The 19,158-nt window shown below is 36.2% G+C and overlaps 1 protein-coding gene across 3 annotated transcripts in view; it reads left to right on the forward strand.

The window, feature by feature from the left end:
* The window catches only part of MROH9 (maestro heat like repeat family member 9), a 124,173-nt gene that overhangs the window by 87,171 nt on the left and 17,844 nt on the right, over window positions 1–19,158 (forward strand). For all 3 annotated transcript variants that reach the window (XM_063627205.1, XM_063627204.1, XM_063627206.1), the window contains 3 exons: window positions 676–828; window positions 930–1,046; window positions 1,597–1,699. In XM_063627205.1, the coding sequence (XP_063483275.1) occupies window positions 676–828; window positions 930–1,046; window positions 1,597–1,699 (373 nt within the window). The remainder of the gene's footprint in view (window positions 1–675; window positions 829–929; window positions 1,047–1,596; window positions 1,700–19,158) is intronic.

Here is a 19,158-nt window from a genome sequence, read left to right on the forward strand (position 1 = left end):
TAACATATCTTTTTGTGTGTGTGTGTGTGTGGTGAGAACATTTGGGATCTAGTCTCTTTGCAATTTTTAAGTATACATTACATTATTAACTATACTCTAATGTAACTAGACTTACATTAGATCTCTAGAATTTATTCACCTAGTCTAAAAGAAACTTTGTATCCTTTAACCAACATCTTCCCCAGTGCCTCCCACCACCCTTCAGCTGCTGGCAACCTAGGCCCACTCTCCTCTTCTGTGAGTTCAACCTTTTAATATTCCACATATAAGTGAGATCATGCAATATTTGTCTTTCTGTCCCTGATTTCAAATAGCATGATGTCCTCCAAATTCATCCATGTCATACATGACAGGATTTTATTCTTTTTTAAGGCTGAAAATTATTTCAATTATTCCACTGATGGACACTTAGGTTAATTCCATATCTTGGGTATTATGAATAATAGGTAAGCAAATATTATTTTAAAATTAAAAGATGCCCTAACTACTTTAACCCAAGGTGAATTTTTTCTAAAAATAAATAAAATTTCATATAGTGTATATATATATACATATATACATATATATTTATACGATGTGCATGTGTGTGTGTGTGTGTGTGTCTGTGTGTGTAGATTACTGATTGAAGAAAAAAGCCCTAATATTATCCTCAAAGAAGGCCTTTTTCTTTTACAGATTAATGGAGGCATTCGAAGTATGGCAATTCAACACTTTGGTCAATTAGTTAGGGATATGAGAGAGTACACATGGATGCTGAATGATGTGATTCTAGAAGGCTTGGTGCCCCTAATCCTATTTTTGGAGGATGACGATAAAAGAGTAGCTGAAGTAAGTCATTTGATCTTCTTTTTCATAAATTTACCAAGAATTATAATGTTTTATCTAACAACAGATGAATAGATCTTCACTGGCCTTTTTCTGTCTCACAGGCATGTAAAAATACATTAAAAATTTGTACCTCACAATTAAAGTGGTCAACATCACGTTTGCTCAAAGATAAAAATTACAGTTTTGAGATGGTGGTGCTCAGTATCTGTAACAATCTTGTAAGTGGCCCTTCCATTTTTACTACTATAAGAGTTGTAGACAAAACTTACAGGATATCCAAAGTGATAAAAACTGTAATGGGGATAAGAGTGGATTTTGGAGGAAAAAAATGGAAGAAAATATTTTAAATAAGTGATTATAGCTGGAGCTTGAGCCGACAGAATTAGAATTTTCCACTTCCTATTTCTCAACACCGATCATCCATCTTATCTTCTTCCTCCAGTCCACCCATTTTGAGCTATGGATGGGTATTAAGGTAGGAAGAATATCCCAGATCATGAAAAAGAAAACTAGAATTAATTTGCCACTGCCTCTTAAGCTAGTCCTCTGAAACCCAGCATGAACAGCAATGATGGACAAGTGGGGATGGATGAATGCTAACCAAAGAATGGAAAAAGAGAGTTGACTTTGGGAACAAGAGTATAGTTCATGCAAAAACATCCCAACTTCTAATTTGGTCCTGATTTGGTATGTTGAAGCCTTTCTGGAGGGAGCAAATGTTCTATTTCAACAATTGAGAGAGGTGCTTTTTTCCCTTTTTATTCTCAGATTATTTCTCATAGGAACTACATTAGAGATTTGATATCTGATACCTTAGGATTCCTGTGGAGCTCCAGAACATATCTTAAGAGGGCGTCGGTTATTTTGATAGGTAAATATAATTCAGTTCTCAATTCCTAATTTGTCTTAAATGGTATAGAATGGAGACGAAGCTAAAAGTCTTTCTTACATTTTTTTTAATGTCTCTGTTTATGAGGGACAGCACCTGTGATGGTGATGAACAGAGGTTGATACGTGTGATGAGAATAGAGTTCTATTTTATAATACACAGAGAATATAGCTGTATGATTATTATGCAAAGTGTGTTCAGCAAAATGGATTTCAAAACTTAAGATGGTGCCATACCATTGTTCATTATTCCCCTTCAGCACTTAAAAATTACTACCCAAAGAAAAAGAATAATTTAAAAATATATAAAAACATCATCTTCGACCAAACTTGGACATCTGTAACCACAAACTACAATAGATGAGGAAGAACTACCAAATCCACTAAAGTTTTTAAAAAGTGGAAACAGGCAGGGGCAACCCAGGAAGACTCTAAGACTAGACAAGTTTTTTATATCAGACAAACCTGACCAAACAGTTTTTCTGTACTAGCTCTCACTGTGAAAATAAAAATTAATTATTCTTTATTTTGGAATTCCCATCTTAGTAGTGAGTCTCCAACTTGGCAGTAGGATCTTCCCTTGACCCCAATTAGCATCATGGAGTAACAGGAGCAGCAAAGAATGAGGAAATACATGGTCACATCATACATATAGAGAGGACGCTCTCGGTCAGGTTAGATGACAAAATGAATTATGATCAGCACTAAAGCCCTTGATCTGTGTTAATCAGAGAGGAGGGGCAGAATACACACAGACACAGGCACGTGTGTGCGTGCACACACACACCCACACACACAAAGAAAAACCCTGTGTTATAACTTTCTGTCATTTTCTCTTTTTTTTCCTTTTTTTTTTTTTTTTTTTTTTTAAGACAGAAGCTTGCTCTGTCGCCTAGGCCGGAGTGCAGTGGCACAATCTTGGCTCACTGCAACCTCCACCTCCCAGGTTCAAGCAACTCTCCTGCTTCAGCCTCTAGAGTAGTTGGGATTATAGGCATGCGCCACCACGCCTGGCTAATTTTTGTATTTTTAGTAGAGATGGAGTTTCACTATATTTGCCAGGCTGGTCTTGAACTCCTGACCTAAAGTGATCTGCCTGCCTCAGCCTCCCAAAGTGCTGAAATTACAGGCATGAGCCACCATGCTCAGCCAATAGTAACTTTATTTCAAACCAGAAATAATCCCTGCTATCCTGAATTCTACCTTGGAAGTTCCCACAAATAAACCTCTGTATATAACTATTGCAAGATTGGTAAATAAGTAATTTTTAAAAAGAAACAGCATTATCTTTCTACAGAGGTACTTCAAGGGAAAAAAGAGACAAAAGAATGAAGAAAAACAAACCTTAGAAAATATGTCTATAGAGCAGATGAAAGTTATGATATATATTTCCATGAATACGAAACATTTTAAAATGAAGATCTAAAGTATAGACACAAGCATACAGGGAATCTAGGATGGGATAATGGGAGCATATGAAAAATAAGCTTTCAAAGTACAAGGGGGAAAAAGTAAGAAAAAGCGTATATCACCAAAAATGAAAATTAAATTACAACCAGCAAAAGAGAAAATATTTGTTGAGAACTCAGTAAGGGACAAGGAGTACAGGGTTGAGAAATGTTAGCAAAATCAAACAAAAACCATCAATGAAAAATTCTTTTTATTCTTTCTTCCAAAAAAAAAAAATGGAATACATGTGCAGAACGTGCAGGTTTGTTACATAGCTATACATGTGCCATGGTGGTTCTCTGCCCCTATTGACTGGCCCTCTAAGTTCCCTCCCCTGAACCCCCACCTCCCAACAGGCTCTGGTGTACGTTGTTCCCCTCCCTTTGACCATGTGTTCTCGTTGTTCAACTCCCACTTACGAGTGAGAACATGTGGTGTTTGGTTTTCTGTTCCTGTGTTAGTTTGCTGAGAATGATAGCTTCCGGCTTCATCGATGTCCCTGCAAAGAACATGATTTCATTCCTTTTTATGGCTGCATAATATTCCGTGGTGTGTATATACCACATTTTCTTTATCCAGTTTATCATTGATGGGCATGTGGGTTGGTTCCATGTCTTTGCCATTTTAAATAGTGCTGCAATAAACATACATGTGCACTTGTCTTTACAGTAAAGTGATTTGTATTCCTTTGGGTATATACATAGTAATGGGATTGCTGGGTCAAATGGTATTTCTGGTCCTAGATCCTTGAGGAATTGTCATACTGTATTCCACAATGGTTGAACTAATTTACATTCCCACCAACAGTGTAAAAGCGTTCCTATTTCTCCACAGTCTTGCCACCATCTATTGTTTCTTGACTTTTTAATAATTGCCATTCTGACTGGTATGAGATGGTATCTCATTGTAGTTTTGATTTGCATTTCTCTAATGATCAGTGATGTTGAGCTTTTTTCATATGTTTGTTGGCCATGTAAATGTCTTCTTTTCAGAAGTGTCTATTCATATCCCTTGCCCACTTTTTGAGGGGGTTTTTTGTTGTTAAGTTACTTGTAGATTCTGGATATTAGACCTTTGTCAGATGGGTAGATTGCAAAATTTTTCTCCCATTCTGTAGGTTGCCTTTTCAGTCTTATAGTTTCTTTTGCTGTGCAGAAGCTGTTTAATTTAATTAGATCCTATTTGTCAATTTTGGCTTTTGTTGCAATTGCTTTTGGTGTTTTTGTCATGAAATCTTTGCCCATGCCTATGTCCTGAATGGTATTGCCTAGGTTTTCTTCTAGAGTTTTTAGGGTTTTGGGTTTTACATTAAGTTTTTAAGCCTTGTTAATTTTTGTATAAGGTGTAAGGAAAGTGTCTAGTTTCAGTTTCCTGCATATGGCTAGCCAGTTTTCGCAGCACCATTTACTGAATAGGAGATCCTTTCCCCATTGCTTGTTTTTAGCAGGTTTGTCGAAAATCAGATGATTGTAGATGTGTGGTGTTATTTCTGAGGTCTCTGTTCTGTTCCATTTATCTATGTATCTGCTTTGGTACCAGTACCATGTTGTTTTGGTTACTGTAGCCTGATAGTATAGTTTGAAGCCAGGTACCACAATGCCTCCAGCTTTGTTCTTTCTGCTTAGGATTGTCTTGGCTATACGGGATCTTCTTTCATTACATGTGAAATCCAAAATAGTTTTTTCTAATTCTGTGAAGAATGTCAATGGTAGTTTGATGGGAATAGTACTGAATCTATAAATTAACTTGGGCAGTATGGCCATTTTCACAATGTTGATTCTTCCTATCCATGAGGATGGAATGTCTTTCCATTTGTTTATGTCCTCTCTGACTTCTTTGAGCAGTGGTTTGTAGTTCTCCTTGAAGAGGTCCTTCACATTTCTTGTTAGCTGTACTCCTAGATTTTATTTTCTTCGTAGCGATTATGAATGGGAGTTCACTCATTATTTGGCTTTCTGTGTGTCTATCAATTGGTGTAAATGAATGCTCATAATTTTTGCACTTTGATTTTGTATCCTGAGACTTCGCTGAAGGTGCTTATCAGTTTAAGGAGTTTTTGGGCTGAGGTGATTGAGTTTTCTAAATATAGAATCATGCAGTCTGCAGAGACAATCTGACTTCCTCTCTTCCTATTTGAATACTCTTTATTTTTTTCTCTTGCCTGATTGCCCTAGCCAGACCTTTCAATACTATGTTGAATATGAGTAGTGTGAGAAGCCATCCTTGTCTTGTACCAGTTTTCAAAGGGAATGTGTCCAGCTTTTGCCCATTCAATATGACATTGCTATGATATTGGCTGTGGGTTTGTCTTAAATAGCTTTATTATTTTGAGATATCTTCCTTCAATATCTAGTTTATTAAGAGGGTTTTGTTTTGTTTTTTTTTTTTTCAGAGTCTTGCCCTTGTTGCCCAGGCTGGAGTGCAGTGGCACAATCTCGGCTCACTGCAACCTCCGCCTCCCAGGTTCCAGCGATTCTCCTGCCTCAGCCTCCTGAGTAGCTAGGGTTACAGGCATGTGCCACCATGCCCAGCTAATTTTTGTATTTTTAGTAGAGACGAGGTTTCACCATGTCGGTCAGGCTGGTCTCAAACTCTTGACCTCATGATCCACCTGCCTCAGCCTCCTAAAGTGCTGGGATTGTTAAGAGTTTTTAACATGAAGGGATGTTGAATTTTATCAAAGGCCTTTTCTGCATCTATAGAGATAATCATGTGGTTTTTGTCTTTGGTTCTGTTTAATGTGATGGATTATGTTTATTGATTTGCATATGTTGAATCAGCCTTGCATCGCAGGGGTGACACTGACCTGATCGTGGTGGGTAAGTTTTTTTGATTTGCTGCTAGATTCGATTTGTCAGTATTTTATTGAGGATTTTTGCATCGATGTTCATCAGAAATATTGGCCTGGAGTTTTCCTTTTTTATTGTGTCTCTTCCTGGTTTTGGTATCAGAATGATGCTGGCTTCATAAAATGAGTTAGGGAGGAGTCCCTCCTTTTCAATTGTTTGGAATACTTTCAGAAGGAATGGTACCAATTCCTCTTTGTGTTTCTGGTAGAATTCAACTGTGAGTCCATCTGATCCTGGGCTTTTTTTGGTTGGTAGGCTATTAATTACTGCCTCAATTTCAGAACTTGTTATTGGTCTATTGAGGGATTCAACTTCTTTCTTGTTTAGACTTGGGAGTGTGTATGTGTCCAGGAATTTACCCATTTCTTCTAGATTTTCTAGTTTATTTGCGTAGAGGTGTTTATAGTATTCTTTGATGGTAGTTTGTATTTCTGTGGGGTCAGTGGTGGTATTTCCTTATCAGTTTTCATGGTGTCTATGTAATTCTTCTTTTTCTTCTATATTAGTTTAGCTAGTAGTCTATTTTGTTAGTCTTTTTGAAAAACCAGCTCCTGGATTTATTGTTTTTTTTGGAGGGCTTTTCGTGTCTCTATCTAGTTCAATTCTTTTCTGATCTTAGTTACTTATTGTCTTATGCTAGCTTTTGAATTAGTTTGTTCTTGATGCTCTAGCTCTTTTAACTGTGATACTAGAAGGTCAATTTGAGATCTTCCAAGCTTTCTGATGTGGGCATTTAGTGCTATAAATTTCCCTCTTAACACTGCTTTAGCTGTGTTCCAGAGATTCTGGTACATTGTCCCATGTTCTCATTAGTTTCAAAGAACTTCTTGATTTCTGCCTTAATTTCATTGTTTACCCAGGAGTCATTCAGGAGCAGGTTGTTCAGTTTCCATGCAATTGTGTGTTTTTGAGTGAGTTTCTTAATCCTGAGTTCTAATTTGATTGCACTGTGTTCTGAAAGACTGTTTGTTATGATTTCAGTTCTTTTGCATTTGCTGAGGAGTGTTTTATTTCCAATTATGTGGTCTATTTTAGAATCAGTGCCATGTGGCACTGAGAAGAATGTATCTTCTGTTGATTTGGGTTGGAGAGTTCTGCATATGTCTATTGGGCCCATTTGATCCAGAGCTGAGTTCAAGTCCTGAATATATTAATTTTCTGTCTAGTTCTGTCTAATACTGACAGTGAGGTGTTAAAATATCCCACTATTATTGTGTAGAAGTCTAAGTCTCTTTGTATTTCTTACAAACTTGTTTTATGAATCTGGGTGTGCCTGTATTGAGTGCATGTATATTTAGAATAGTTAGCTCTTCTTGTTGAATTGTTCCCTTTTCCATAATGTAATGCCCTTTTTCTTCTTTTTTGATCTTTGTTGGTTTTAAAGTCTGTTTTGTCAGAGACTAGGATTGCAACCCCTGCAGTTTTTTTGCTTTCTGTTTGCTTGGTAAATTTTCCTCCATCCCTTTATTTTGAGCCTATGTGTGTCTTTGCACATTAGATGGGTCTCCTGAATACAGCACAGCAATGGGTCTTGACTCTATCCAATTTGCCAGTCTGTGTCTTTTAACTGGGGCATTTAGCCCATTTACATTTAAGGTTAATATTTTTATGTGTGAATTTGATCCTGTCATCATGATGCTAGCTGGTTATTTTGCACACTAGTTGATGCAGTTTCTTCATAGTGTCATTGGTCATTACATTTTGGTGTGTTTTCCAGTGGCTAGTACTGGGTGCTTTTTTTCCATATTTAGTGCTTCTCTCAGGAGCTCTTGCAAGGCAGGCCTGGTGATAATGGAAATCCCTCAACATTTGTCTTGAAATGATTTTATTTCTCCTTTGCTTATGAAGCTTAATTTGGCTGGATATGAAATTCTGGGTTGAAAATTCTTTTCTTCAACAATGTTGAATTTGTCCCCCAATCTCTTCTGGCTTGTAGGGTTTCTGTTGAGAGATGTACTTTTAGTCTTATGGGCTTCTCTTTGTAGGTGACCTGGCCTTTCTCTCTCTGGCTGCCCTTAACAATTTTTCCTTCATTTCAAGCTTGGATAATTGGATGATTATGTGTCTCGGGGTTGATCTTCTCATGGAGTATCTTAGTGGTGGTCTCTGTATTTCCTGAATTTGCATGTTGGTCTGTCTTGCTAGGAAAGTCCTCCCGAATAATATCCTGAAGTGTGTTTTCCAGCTTGTTTCCATTCTCCTCGTCTCCTGGTACTCTAAGCAATCATAGGTTTGGTCTTTTTATGAAGCTCCATATTTTTTGGAGGCTTTCTTCATTCCTTTTCATTCTTTTATCTCTAGTCTTGTCTGCATGCCTTATTTCAGCAAGGTGGTCTTCAAACTCTGATAGCCTTTCTTCTACTTGTTCAGTTCGGCTGTTGATAGCTGTATATGTTTTACGAACTTCTCGTGCTGGGGTTTTCAGCTCCATCAGATCATTTATGTTTCTCTCTAAACTGGTTATTCAGTTAGCAGCTCCTATAACCTTTTATCAAAGTTCTTAGCTTCTTTGCATTGGGTTAGAACATGCTCCTTTAGTGCAGCATAGTTTTTTATTACCCATCTTCTGAAGGCTACTACTGTCAGTTCATCCATCTGATCCTCTGTCCTGTTCCATGTCCTTGATGGAAAGACATTGCAATTATTTGGAGAAGAGGCACTCTGGCCTTTTGGGTTTTCAGCATTTTTTCATTGATTTTTTCTTATCTTCGTGAGTTTGTCTAGAGTCGGTCTTTGAGGCTCTGACCCTTGGATGGGGTTTTTGTGGGGGTTTTTTGTTGTTGTTTTTGTTGTTTCTTTCTGCTTGTTTGTCTTGCAATGGTAAGGTCCCTCTTCTGTAGGCTTGCTGCAGTTTGCTGGGGGTTCACTTCAGGCCCTACTCATCTGATTCACTCCCATGCCTGGAGATGTCACTCAAGGAGGCTGGAGAACAGCAAAGATGGGTGCCTGCTCCTTCCTCTGGGATCTCTGAGCTCAAAGGGCACCAACCTGATGCCAGTAGGATCGCTCTTGTATAGGGTTTCTGACAACCCCTGTTGGAGGGTCTCACACAGTTAGGTACCAAGGAGAACAATACTCATTTAACAAAGTACTTTGTCCCTTGGTAGACGGGGTGTGCCACACCAGGGGGGAAACCCACTTGTCTGGGCTGCCTGGATTCCTCAGAACTACCAGGAAGAAAGGCTAAATCTGCTGGTCTGCAGAGACTGTGGCCTCCCTCTCCTTAGGTGCTCAGGTCCTGTGGGATCCAGGTTCTGTCCCTGAGCCCCTGGCTGGAGTTATTGGAGTTCCTGCAGGGAAGCCCCACCCAATGAGGAAGGATGGGTAAGAGTCAGGCCTGTAGAGGCACTCTGCCACAGACTGCCACAGCCAATGTGTTGGGCTGCAGAGGGACAAGTCTTGGGACCAAGCCATCCAGCCTCCCTGGCTCCAGCAGGGGAAAAGCACAGCCTGGGGCTTTAGAAATGGGTGCCACCCTTCCCCTGCCCAGGAAGCTTAGAGTGTTAGGCAGTTGTGAGTCCCACTGTGTGCGGAATTAGTGGGTTCTTGGTCTCATTCACTTCAAGAATGAAGCCGCGAACCCTCGCGGTGAGTGTTACAGCTCTTAAGGTGGCGCGTCTGGAGTTTGTTCCTTCTGAGGAACAAACACCTGCTGAGCCATCTGGAATTTTTAGAATAATTTTACTCCCATTTCATTTCTTACATGAAATAAAATCCAGATGGTCAAAAGTTCAAATGTTAAAAAGGAAAGTATAATAATAAATAAAGTTAAATTAAATAATTTGGAAAAATTGGCTGAGTTGGGGAAGATCTTGCTAAGAAAGAGTCAAAAGAAGCCATAAAGAAAAGATTGATAACTATGTAAAAATGAAACGGTATTGCAAGGTAAAACTAATATAAACAAAGTAAAAAGCCAAATTTGGATGAAATATTTACATTTATCATGAATTCTCACTGTCTAAAGAATCTTTACTAACCCATAAGAAAAAGTAACAATAGAAAAATGGATGAAGAACACACCAAAAAAATCATTTGGCTCTTAAGCATCAAAATTTTCACAAATTTTTCCAAAAGTGATGCAAACAAAGTTTCTATCCATTGAGTTGACAAAGATGCAAAGTTTTGTACTACCCAATTTTGGCCAGGTTGCAGGAAGTGAGCAATCACTTACATTGCTGGTGAGACCAGAAATCATTACTTTCTCTAAGAAGAACAATGGTAAAATCTATCAAAATGAGAAATGCATACTCTTTTGACTCAGTAATCTCCCCTCAAGAGAATATATCCTCAGAAACACTCACACATGGGAGAAATGATGTGTGTACATAGATATTTATTGCATCATTGTACACTGCCATCTCACCTTAGCATGTGGCTTTTATCCTTGTGTTTTCTGATTACCTTCAGCATTTTAAAAGTGTTACAGCAAGAAACAAACAAAAAAGTAAAAGACAAAAGATGTGCTTTCCAACTGGGTCAGCCCAGTTTTACAAGGCTGTCTTCAAAGTCCCCAACCTGTGACTTATCTTACAGTCACAATGACCAGAACTGTCATAGTGACACCATTAGTTCAAGAGATGCTTGGAAATATAGTTATTTAAATGGTCAAGAAGGGGATCATGATATTAACACCTAGTAGTATGTCACAATTATCAATATTTAAAAAGAGAGATCTCATATAAGTTTCTGGGATTCCAGTTATTCATGAAGAAAAAAAAAGGAAGATGAAGCTATACTGAACCTGAATTTCTGCATGGTAGCAACCTGGATGTAGCTGACCATCAGCTTTACTGTGGATGAAGCCTGTACTTCCTGTTCACCACACTCCCCACCACCACCAAATGCATTCTTCCACACAGCTGAGATCACATGTACCTACCTAGGCCTTGGCATTTTGGTTAATTTGACATGATTTCAAAAGCATCAAATTCTGTTTGAAGGTTCATTTGTGACTTTCAAAAACACAGTTTCTGTAGAGCCATTTAATTTGTAGGTCTTTTTGCATAATTTTTCCACCTATTTTGTTCATTTGGTGGTAACATTGTATTTATGAAATAAGTATCTGCAGTTGTAAGAACAATCCAAATATAACTATGGTTTAAACAACATAATAATTTATTTCTCTCTCATGCAATAGTCCAAGCATATGTAAACTAGGGCCAGCTCTTTTGCTGCTCTAGCATTCTCATCACATAGTTTCCCACATCAGCTCCAAAATGTTTGCTCCAGCTCCTGCAACCACTTCTACATTCCAGGTGGTTGGAAAGAAACAAAAATATCAAGAGGTCACACACGCTCCTTTGAAGAGCAAACATAACTTCTGCTAAATTATCATTAGCCCATATCATAGACATATCCTCCCGCTTAGCTGTAAAGAAGTCTTAAAAATCTAGTTGTTAGTTGGGTGGCCAGCTAAATCTCAGTAATTTAGTAAAAGCACTAAAGAAAAAAAAGAAATTTGAAATTAGGGGGAATTAATATTTGTTAGCATGAGAAATTTTCATTCATTTATCTACCTAATCTTAAAAGGAAATACATTGGAATAAAAAATCAAACAGATAGAAAAGCACACTAATAAAGGACATCCCACAAAACAAATTTTTTTAAAAGCATTATTCTTAAATTGCTCAGCCCATGCTCCACCTGCCAATAAGAGTATCTTGAGTTTTACTGCCAGTTGATTGTATTATGAAAATGATCATGTGATTTTTGTGGTCACTATTTTTACTAAAGCAAAGAAAAAATATAAAATATTGGTTTGATAAGCAAAGGAAATCCTCCTTTGAGACAACATAGATGATCCATCCTGAAAAAAGGGGAAAACAAGAAACAACATAAATGAACCTAGAGGACATTATAATAAGTGAAATAAACCAAAGATAGAAACATACTGCATAATCTCACTTACATGTGAAATCTTTTTTAAAAAGTCAAATAGATAGAAATGTAAAGTATAATGGTGGTTACCAGGAGCAAGGGCACAAGAAATGGGAAGATGTAAATCAAAGGGTACACAGATCAAAGGGTGCAAAGTTGCAGTTATGTAAGATAAATCTAGAGAGCAAATGTATAGCATGAAAACTGTACTTAATAATATTGTATTACATACTCTTTAGGTGTTTTTAGCTAAAAGAGTAGGTGTTTTTAGCTAAAAGAACACTTAAAGTACAACACATTTGTGTGTGTTACATACAAAAAGGGTAACTGTGAGATGATAGATATGTCAACTTGCTTGAGTGTTGTATTCATTTCACTAGGTATATGTATATCAAAATGTTATGTTATATACCTTAAATATACACAACAGAAAAATTTTATTTTCTGATAACTCAAGTAAAAAATAGATAATCTTGCATTTAAACCTCAGAATGGACACCCTCTAGCCATGTGACCTTTACCAAGCTACTTAATCTCTATGAACTTTAGTTTTACCATCTGTAAAATGAGGATAATAAGAATAGCTTCACAAAATGGGTGTGAGTAGTAACTGAAACAAAGCACCCAAGAGAGTGTCTAGCGTACAGCAGTTGTTCAATCCTTTGTAGCATTATTTTTCAGCTGGTTGTTAAAATCATTTTATTTTGTAGTTTTTTTAATGATCACATAGAATGGCATTTATCAATTGAATATTTTGGCTGACTGAAGAATAACTATTTGAAGATTCTGAAAATTACATGATTATCCACTGAAATGAAGGGCTCTGTTATATATCTCTGTCAGTTATAAAGCAGATATACTTTTTTATTTAATAGATTTAGGGATACAAGTACAGTTGTGTTACATGGATATATTGTATAATGGTGGAAGGCTGGACATTCAGTGTATCCATTACCCAAACAATGTACATTGTACTCAATAGGTAGTATATTATCCCTCATTCTCTTTCCACCCTCCCACCTTTTGGAGTCTCCAGCATCTATTATTCCACTCTGTATGTCCATGTGTACCCATTGTTTAGCTCCCATTTGTAAGTAAGAAAATGTGGTTTTTGACTTTATATTTCGGAGTCATTTCACTGAGGCTAATGGCCTCCAGTTGCATCCATGTTGCTGCAAGATACATGCTTCAATTCTTTTTTATGGCTGGGTAGTATTCCATGATGTGTGTGTGTGTGTGTGTGTGTATATATATATGTATTGGTCAAGATATATATATATATATATATACACACACACACACACACACACACATACACACACACACACACGTCACATTTTCTTTATCCAATCATCCCTGATGGTAATTTATGTTGACTGCATTTCTTTGCTATTTTAAATAGTGCTGTGACAAACATAGGAATGCAAGTGTCTTTTTGATACAATTATTTGTTTTTCTTCGATTAGATACCTAGTAGTGAGATTAGTGGATCGAATGATAGTTCTATTTTTAATTATTTGAGAAATCAACATAATGTTTTCCATAGAAGATGTACTAAATTACATTCCCACCAACAATGTATATGCATTCATTTTTCTCTGTAACTTCATCAACATTTGTTCTTTTGGACTTTTTAGTAATAGCCATTCTGACTAGTGCAAGATGGTATCTCATTGTAGTTTTAATTTGTATTTCACTGATGATTAGTGACATTCAACATTTTTTCATTTTTTAATATTTTTATTTTTGTGGGTACATAGTAGGTGTACATATTTATGGGTACATGGGATGTTTTGATATAAGCATGCAATGTGAAATAAGCATGTCATGGAAAATGGGGTATTCATCCCCTCAAACATTTATCCTTTGAATTACAAACAATCTAATCACACTATTTTAAAATGTACAATTAAGTTATTATTGGCTACAGTCATTCTATTGTGCTATCAAATAGTAAGTCTTATTCATTCTATTATTCTGTACCCATTAACCATCCCCACAACCCCCTCAACCCCCCATTACCCTTTCTAGCTTCTGGTAACCATCCTTCTACCCTCTATGTCTGTGAGTTCAATTATTTTGATTTTTAGATCCCACAAATAAGTGAGAAGAAGCAAAGTTTGTCTTTCTGTTCCTAGCTTATTTCACTTGAAATAATGATCCTTTGACTCACTCATGTTGTTTCAAATGACTGGATCTCACTCTTTTTATAGCTGAATAGTATTCCATTGTGTATGTGTATGTACCACATTTTCTTTATGCATTAATCTGTTGATGAACATTTAGGTTGCTTCCAAATTTTAGCTATTGTAAACAGTGCTGCAACAAACAAAGAAATGCAGATATATCTTTGATACACTGATTTCCTTTCTTTTGGGTATATACCCAGCAGTGGAATCGCTGGATTATATGGTAGTTCAATTTTTAGTTTTTTGAGGAACCTCCAAACTCTTCTCCATAGCAGTTGTACTAATTTATGTTCTCAGCAACAGTGTAGAAGGTCCCCATTTTACCACATCCACATCAGCATTTGTTATTGCCTGTCTTTTTGATATAAGTCATCTTAACCGGGGTGAGAGGATGTCATTGCAGTTTTGATTTGCATTTCTCTGATGATCAGTGATGTTGAACATCTTTTCATATATCTGTTTGCCATTTGTATGTCTTCTTTTTAGAAATGTATATTCAAATCTTTTGCTCATCTTTTGATCTGATTATTAGATGTTTCTCCTATAGAGTTGTTTGAACTCTTTATATATTGTGGTTATTAATCTCTTGTCAGATGAGTAGTTTGCAAATATTTTTTCCCATTGTGTGGGTTGTCTCTTCACTTTGTCGATTGCTTCCTTTGCTGTACAAAAGCTTTTTAACTTGAGGTGATATCATTTGTCCATTTTTGCTTTGGTTGTTTGTGCTTGTGAGGTATTGGTCAAGAAATCTTTGCCCAAACCAATGTCCTCGAGGTTTTCCCCAATGTTTTCTTGTAATAGGCATATATTTTGAGGTCCTAGATTTAAGTCTTTAATCCATTTTGGCTTGATTTTTGTATATGACAAGAGATGGGGGTCTAGATTCATTCTCCTGCATACCGATATCCAGCTTTTCCAGCACCATTTATTGAAGAGACTGTCTTTATGTTCTTGACATCTTTGTCAAAAATGAGTTTACTGTGGGTGTGTGGACTTCTTTCTGGGTTCTCTATTCTGTTTGTCTGTGTGTCTGTTTTTATGCCAGTGCCATGCTGTTTTGGTTACTATAGCTCTGTAGTTTAATTTGAAGTCAGGTAATGTGATTCCTCCAGTTTTGTTTTTTTAGTTTAGGATAGCTTTGGCTATTCTGGGTCTTTCGTGGTTTCATATACATTTTAGAATAGTATTTTCTATTTATATAAAGAATGTCATTGGTATTTATTTTGATAGGGATTGTATTTAATCTGTAGATTGCTTTATGTAGTATGGACATTTTAACGAAATTGATTCTTCCAATCCATGAACTTGGAATGTTTTTTTCATTTCTTGGTGTCTTCTTCAATTTCTTTCATCAGTGTTTTATAATATTCATTATAAAAATCTTTCACTTATTTGGTTAAATTAATTACTAGGTCTTTAATTTTATATATGGCTATTAGAAATGGGATTTAAATTTTTTTGCACATTGTTCACTTGGCATATAGAAATGTTACTGATTTTTGCATGCTGATTTTTGTATTTTGCAACTATACTGGATTTATCAGTTCTAATAGTTTTCTTGTGAAGTCTTGAGGTTTTTCCAAATATAAGATCATGTTATCTGCAAACAAGGATAATTTGACTTCTTCTGTTCCAATTTAGATATACTTTATATCTTTCTCTCACCTGATTGCTCTAGTTAGGACTTCTAGTACTACATTGAATAACAGTGATGACAGTGGACATTCTTATCATGTTCCAGATTTTAGAGAAAAGACTCTCAGTTTTTCCCCATTCGGTATGATATGAACTGTGGGTCTGTCATATATGGTTTTTATTATGTTGATGTATATTCCATCTATGCAGTTTTTTAAGGGTTTTTGTCATGAAGGGATATTAAATTTTATCAAATGCTTCTTCAGCATCAATTGAAATGATCATATGGTTTTATCCTTCATTCTGTTGATATAATGTATTACAGTGATTGATTTACCTATGTTGAACCACCTTTGCATCCCAGGGATAAATCCTACTAAGTCATGATGGATGATCTTTCTAATGCATTGTTAATTCCATTTGCTAGTATTTTGTTGAGGATTTTTGCATTGATATTCATCAGAGATACTGGCCCATAGGTTTCTTCTTCTGATGTGTATTTATCTGGTTTTGATATCAGGGTAATACTAGCCTCATAGAATGATATTGGAAGTATTCCCTCCTCCTCTAATTTTCAGAACTTTTTTTTTCATGGTAAACCCTTTTATTTATTTATTTATTTATTTTTAATTATACTTTAGTTTTTAGGGTACATGTGCACAATGTGCAGGTTTGTTACATATGTATCTATGTGCCATGTTGATTTCCTGCACCCATTAACTCGTCATTTAGCATTAGGCATATCTCCTAATGCAGTCCCTCCCACCTCCCCCAACCCCACAACAGTCCCCGGAGTGTGATGTTCCCCTTCCTGTGTCCATGAGTTCTCATTGTTCAATTCCCACCTATGAGTGAGAACATGCGGTGTTTGGTTTTTTGTCCTTGCGATAGTTTACTGAGAATGATGTTTTCCAGTTTCATCCATGTCCCTACAAAGGATATGAACTCATCATTTTTTATGGCTGCATAGTATTCCATGGTGTATATGTGCCACATTTTCTTAATCCAGTCTATCGTTGTTCAGAACATTTTGATTAAGATTTGTATTCATTCTTCTTTAAATGTTTGGTAGAATTCAACAGTAAAGCCATCAGGTTCTGGGCTTTTCTTCACTGGGAGGCTTTGAATTATAGCTTTGATCTCATTACTTGTTATTGGTCTTTTCAGATTTTGTATTTCTTCCTGGTTCAATCTTGGTAGGTTGCATGTATTAGGAATTTGTCCATTTCTTCTATATTTTCCAATTTATTGGCCTATAGTTGCTCATACTAGCCACTAATGATCCTTTGAATTTCTTCAGTAACAGTTTTAATGTCTCCTTTTTCATTTTTTATTTGGATCTTCTCCCTTTTTTTCTTAGTCTGGCTAAAGGTATGTCAATTTTGTTTAACTTTTCAAAAAAGCCAACTTTCTGTTTCACTGATCATTTGTATTGTTGTTTTCAGTTCAATTCCATTTATTTCTGCCCGGTTTTTTCTTTTTTTTTTTTTTTTTTTTTTTTTGAGATGGAGTCTCGCTCTTTCGCCCAGGCTGGACTGCAGTGGAGCTATCTCGGCTCACTGCAAGCTCCGCCTCCTGGGTTCATGCCATTCTCCTGCCTCAGCCTCCTAGTAGCTGGAACTACAGGTGCCCGCCACCATGTCCAGTTAATTTTTTCTATTTTTAGTAGAGATGGGGTTTCACCATGTTAGCCAGAATGGTCTCGATCTCCTGACCTTGTGATCCTCCCGCCTCGGCCTCCCAAAGTGCTGGGATTACAGGCATGCGCCACCGCGCCCGGCCTGCCCTGATCTTTATTATTTCTTTTCTTTTACTAATTTTGGGTTTGGTTTGCTCTTGCTTCTCTAGTTCTTTAAGATACATCATTAGAGTGCTCATTTGAAGTTCTTCCTCTTTTTTGATATAGGCATTTACAGCTACAAACTTCTCTCTTAGTACTGCTTTTGCTGTATCCCATAGGTTTTGGTATGTTGTGTTTCCATTATTTTGTTTCAAGAAATTTTTAAATTTCTTCCTAATTTATTGATTGACCCACTGGTCATTTGGAAGTATATTGTTAAATTTCCACTTATTTGTATAGTTTCCAAAATTCCTCTTGTTATTAATTTTTAGTTTTATTCCATTGCAGTCAAAGAAGATACTTGATATTGTTTCCCTTTATTTTGAATGTTTTAAGACTGTTCAGTGACCTAACATATGGTCTATCTGTAAAAAATAATCCATGGGCTGAGGAAAAGAATGTGTATTCTGCAGCTCTTGAATGAAATGTTCCCTAAATATATATTAGATCCATTTCATGTATAGTGCAGATTAAGTCTGATGTTTCTTTGTTGATTTTCTGTCTGGAAGATCTTTGCAATGCTAAAAGTGGGGTGTTGAAGTCTCCAGTTATTATTATATTGAAGCCCATCTCTCTCTTTCAATCTAATAGTATTTCCTTTATATATCTGAGTGCTCCTGTGTTGGGTGCATATATATTTTAAATTGTTATATCCTCTTGCTGAATTGACCATTGTATCATTATATAGTGACCTTCTTTGTCCTTTCTTATAGTTTTTGTCTTGAAATCTATCTTTTCTAAGTATAGTGACTCTTCTGATTTTTTCATTTCCATGGGCATGAAATATCTTTTTCCACCAGTTTATTTTCACTCTATGTGTGTCTTTATAGGTGAAGTGTGTTTTCTGTAGGCTGAACAGATCAATTAATCTTACTTTTTCATCCATTCAGCAAGTCTATGTCTTTTGATTGGGAATTTAGTCCATTTACATTCAATGTTATTATTTATTAGAACTTACTCCTGTCATTTTATTATTTGTATTCTAGTTGTTTTATGGTTTCTTCTTTCTTTCCTTCCTGTCTTCCTCTAGTCAAGGTGATTTCTCTGGCAATATAATTTAGTTTCTTTTTATATTTTGTGTATCTATTGTACATTTTTTGGTTTGTGGCTACCACGGGGCTTGCAAATACAATCTTATAAACCATTACGTTAACCTGTTAACAACACTATTTGCATAAACAAGATGCCTTAATTTCATCTCTCTGCTTTTTAACTTTTTGTTGCTCCTATTTATATCTTATTGTACTGTCTATGTCTTGAAAAGTTGTTGTAGTTATTATTATTGGTTGGTGCATCATTTAGTCTTTCTGCTTAGGATAAGAATAGTTTACATACCACAGTTACAGTGTTATAATATTCTGTGTTTTTTCTGTGTACTTACTATTACCAGTGAGTTTTGTGCCTTCAGGTGACTATTTTATTGCTCATTAACATCCCTTTCTTTCTGATTGAGTTACTCCCTTTAGCATTTCTTGTAGGACAGGTCTGGTATTGATGAAATCCCTCAGCTTTTGTTTATCTGGAAAAGCCTTTATTTCCCCTTCATGTTTGAAGGATATTTTCATCAGATATACTATTCTAGTGTAACATAGTTTTCCTTCAG

Source organism: Symphalangus syndactylus, chromosome 12 (assembly GCF_028878055.3).
Source record: "Symphalangus syndactylus isolate Jambi chromosome 12, NHGRI_mSymSyn1-v2.1_pri, whole genome shotgun sequence".
Classification (NCBI taxonomy): domain Eukaryota; kingdom Metazoa; phylum Chordata; class Mammalia; order Primates; family Hylobatidae; genus Symphalangus; species Symphalangus syndactylus.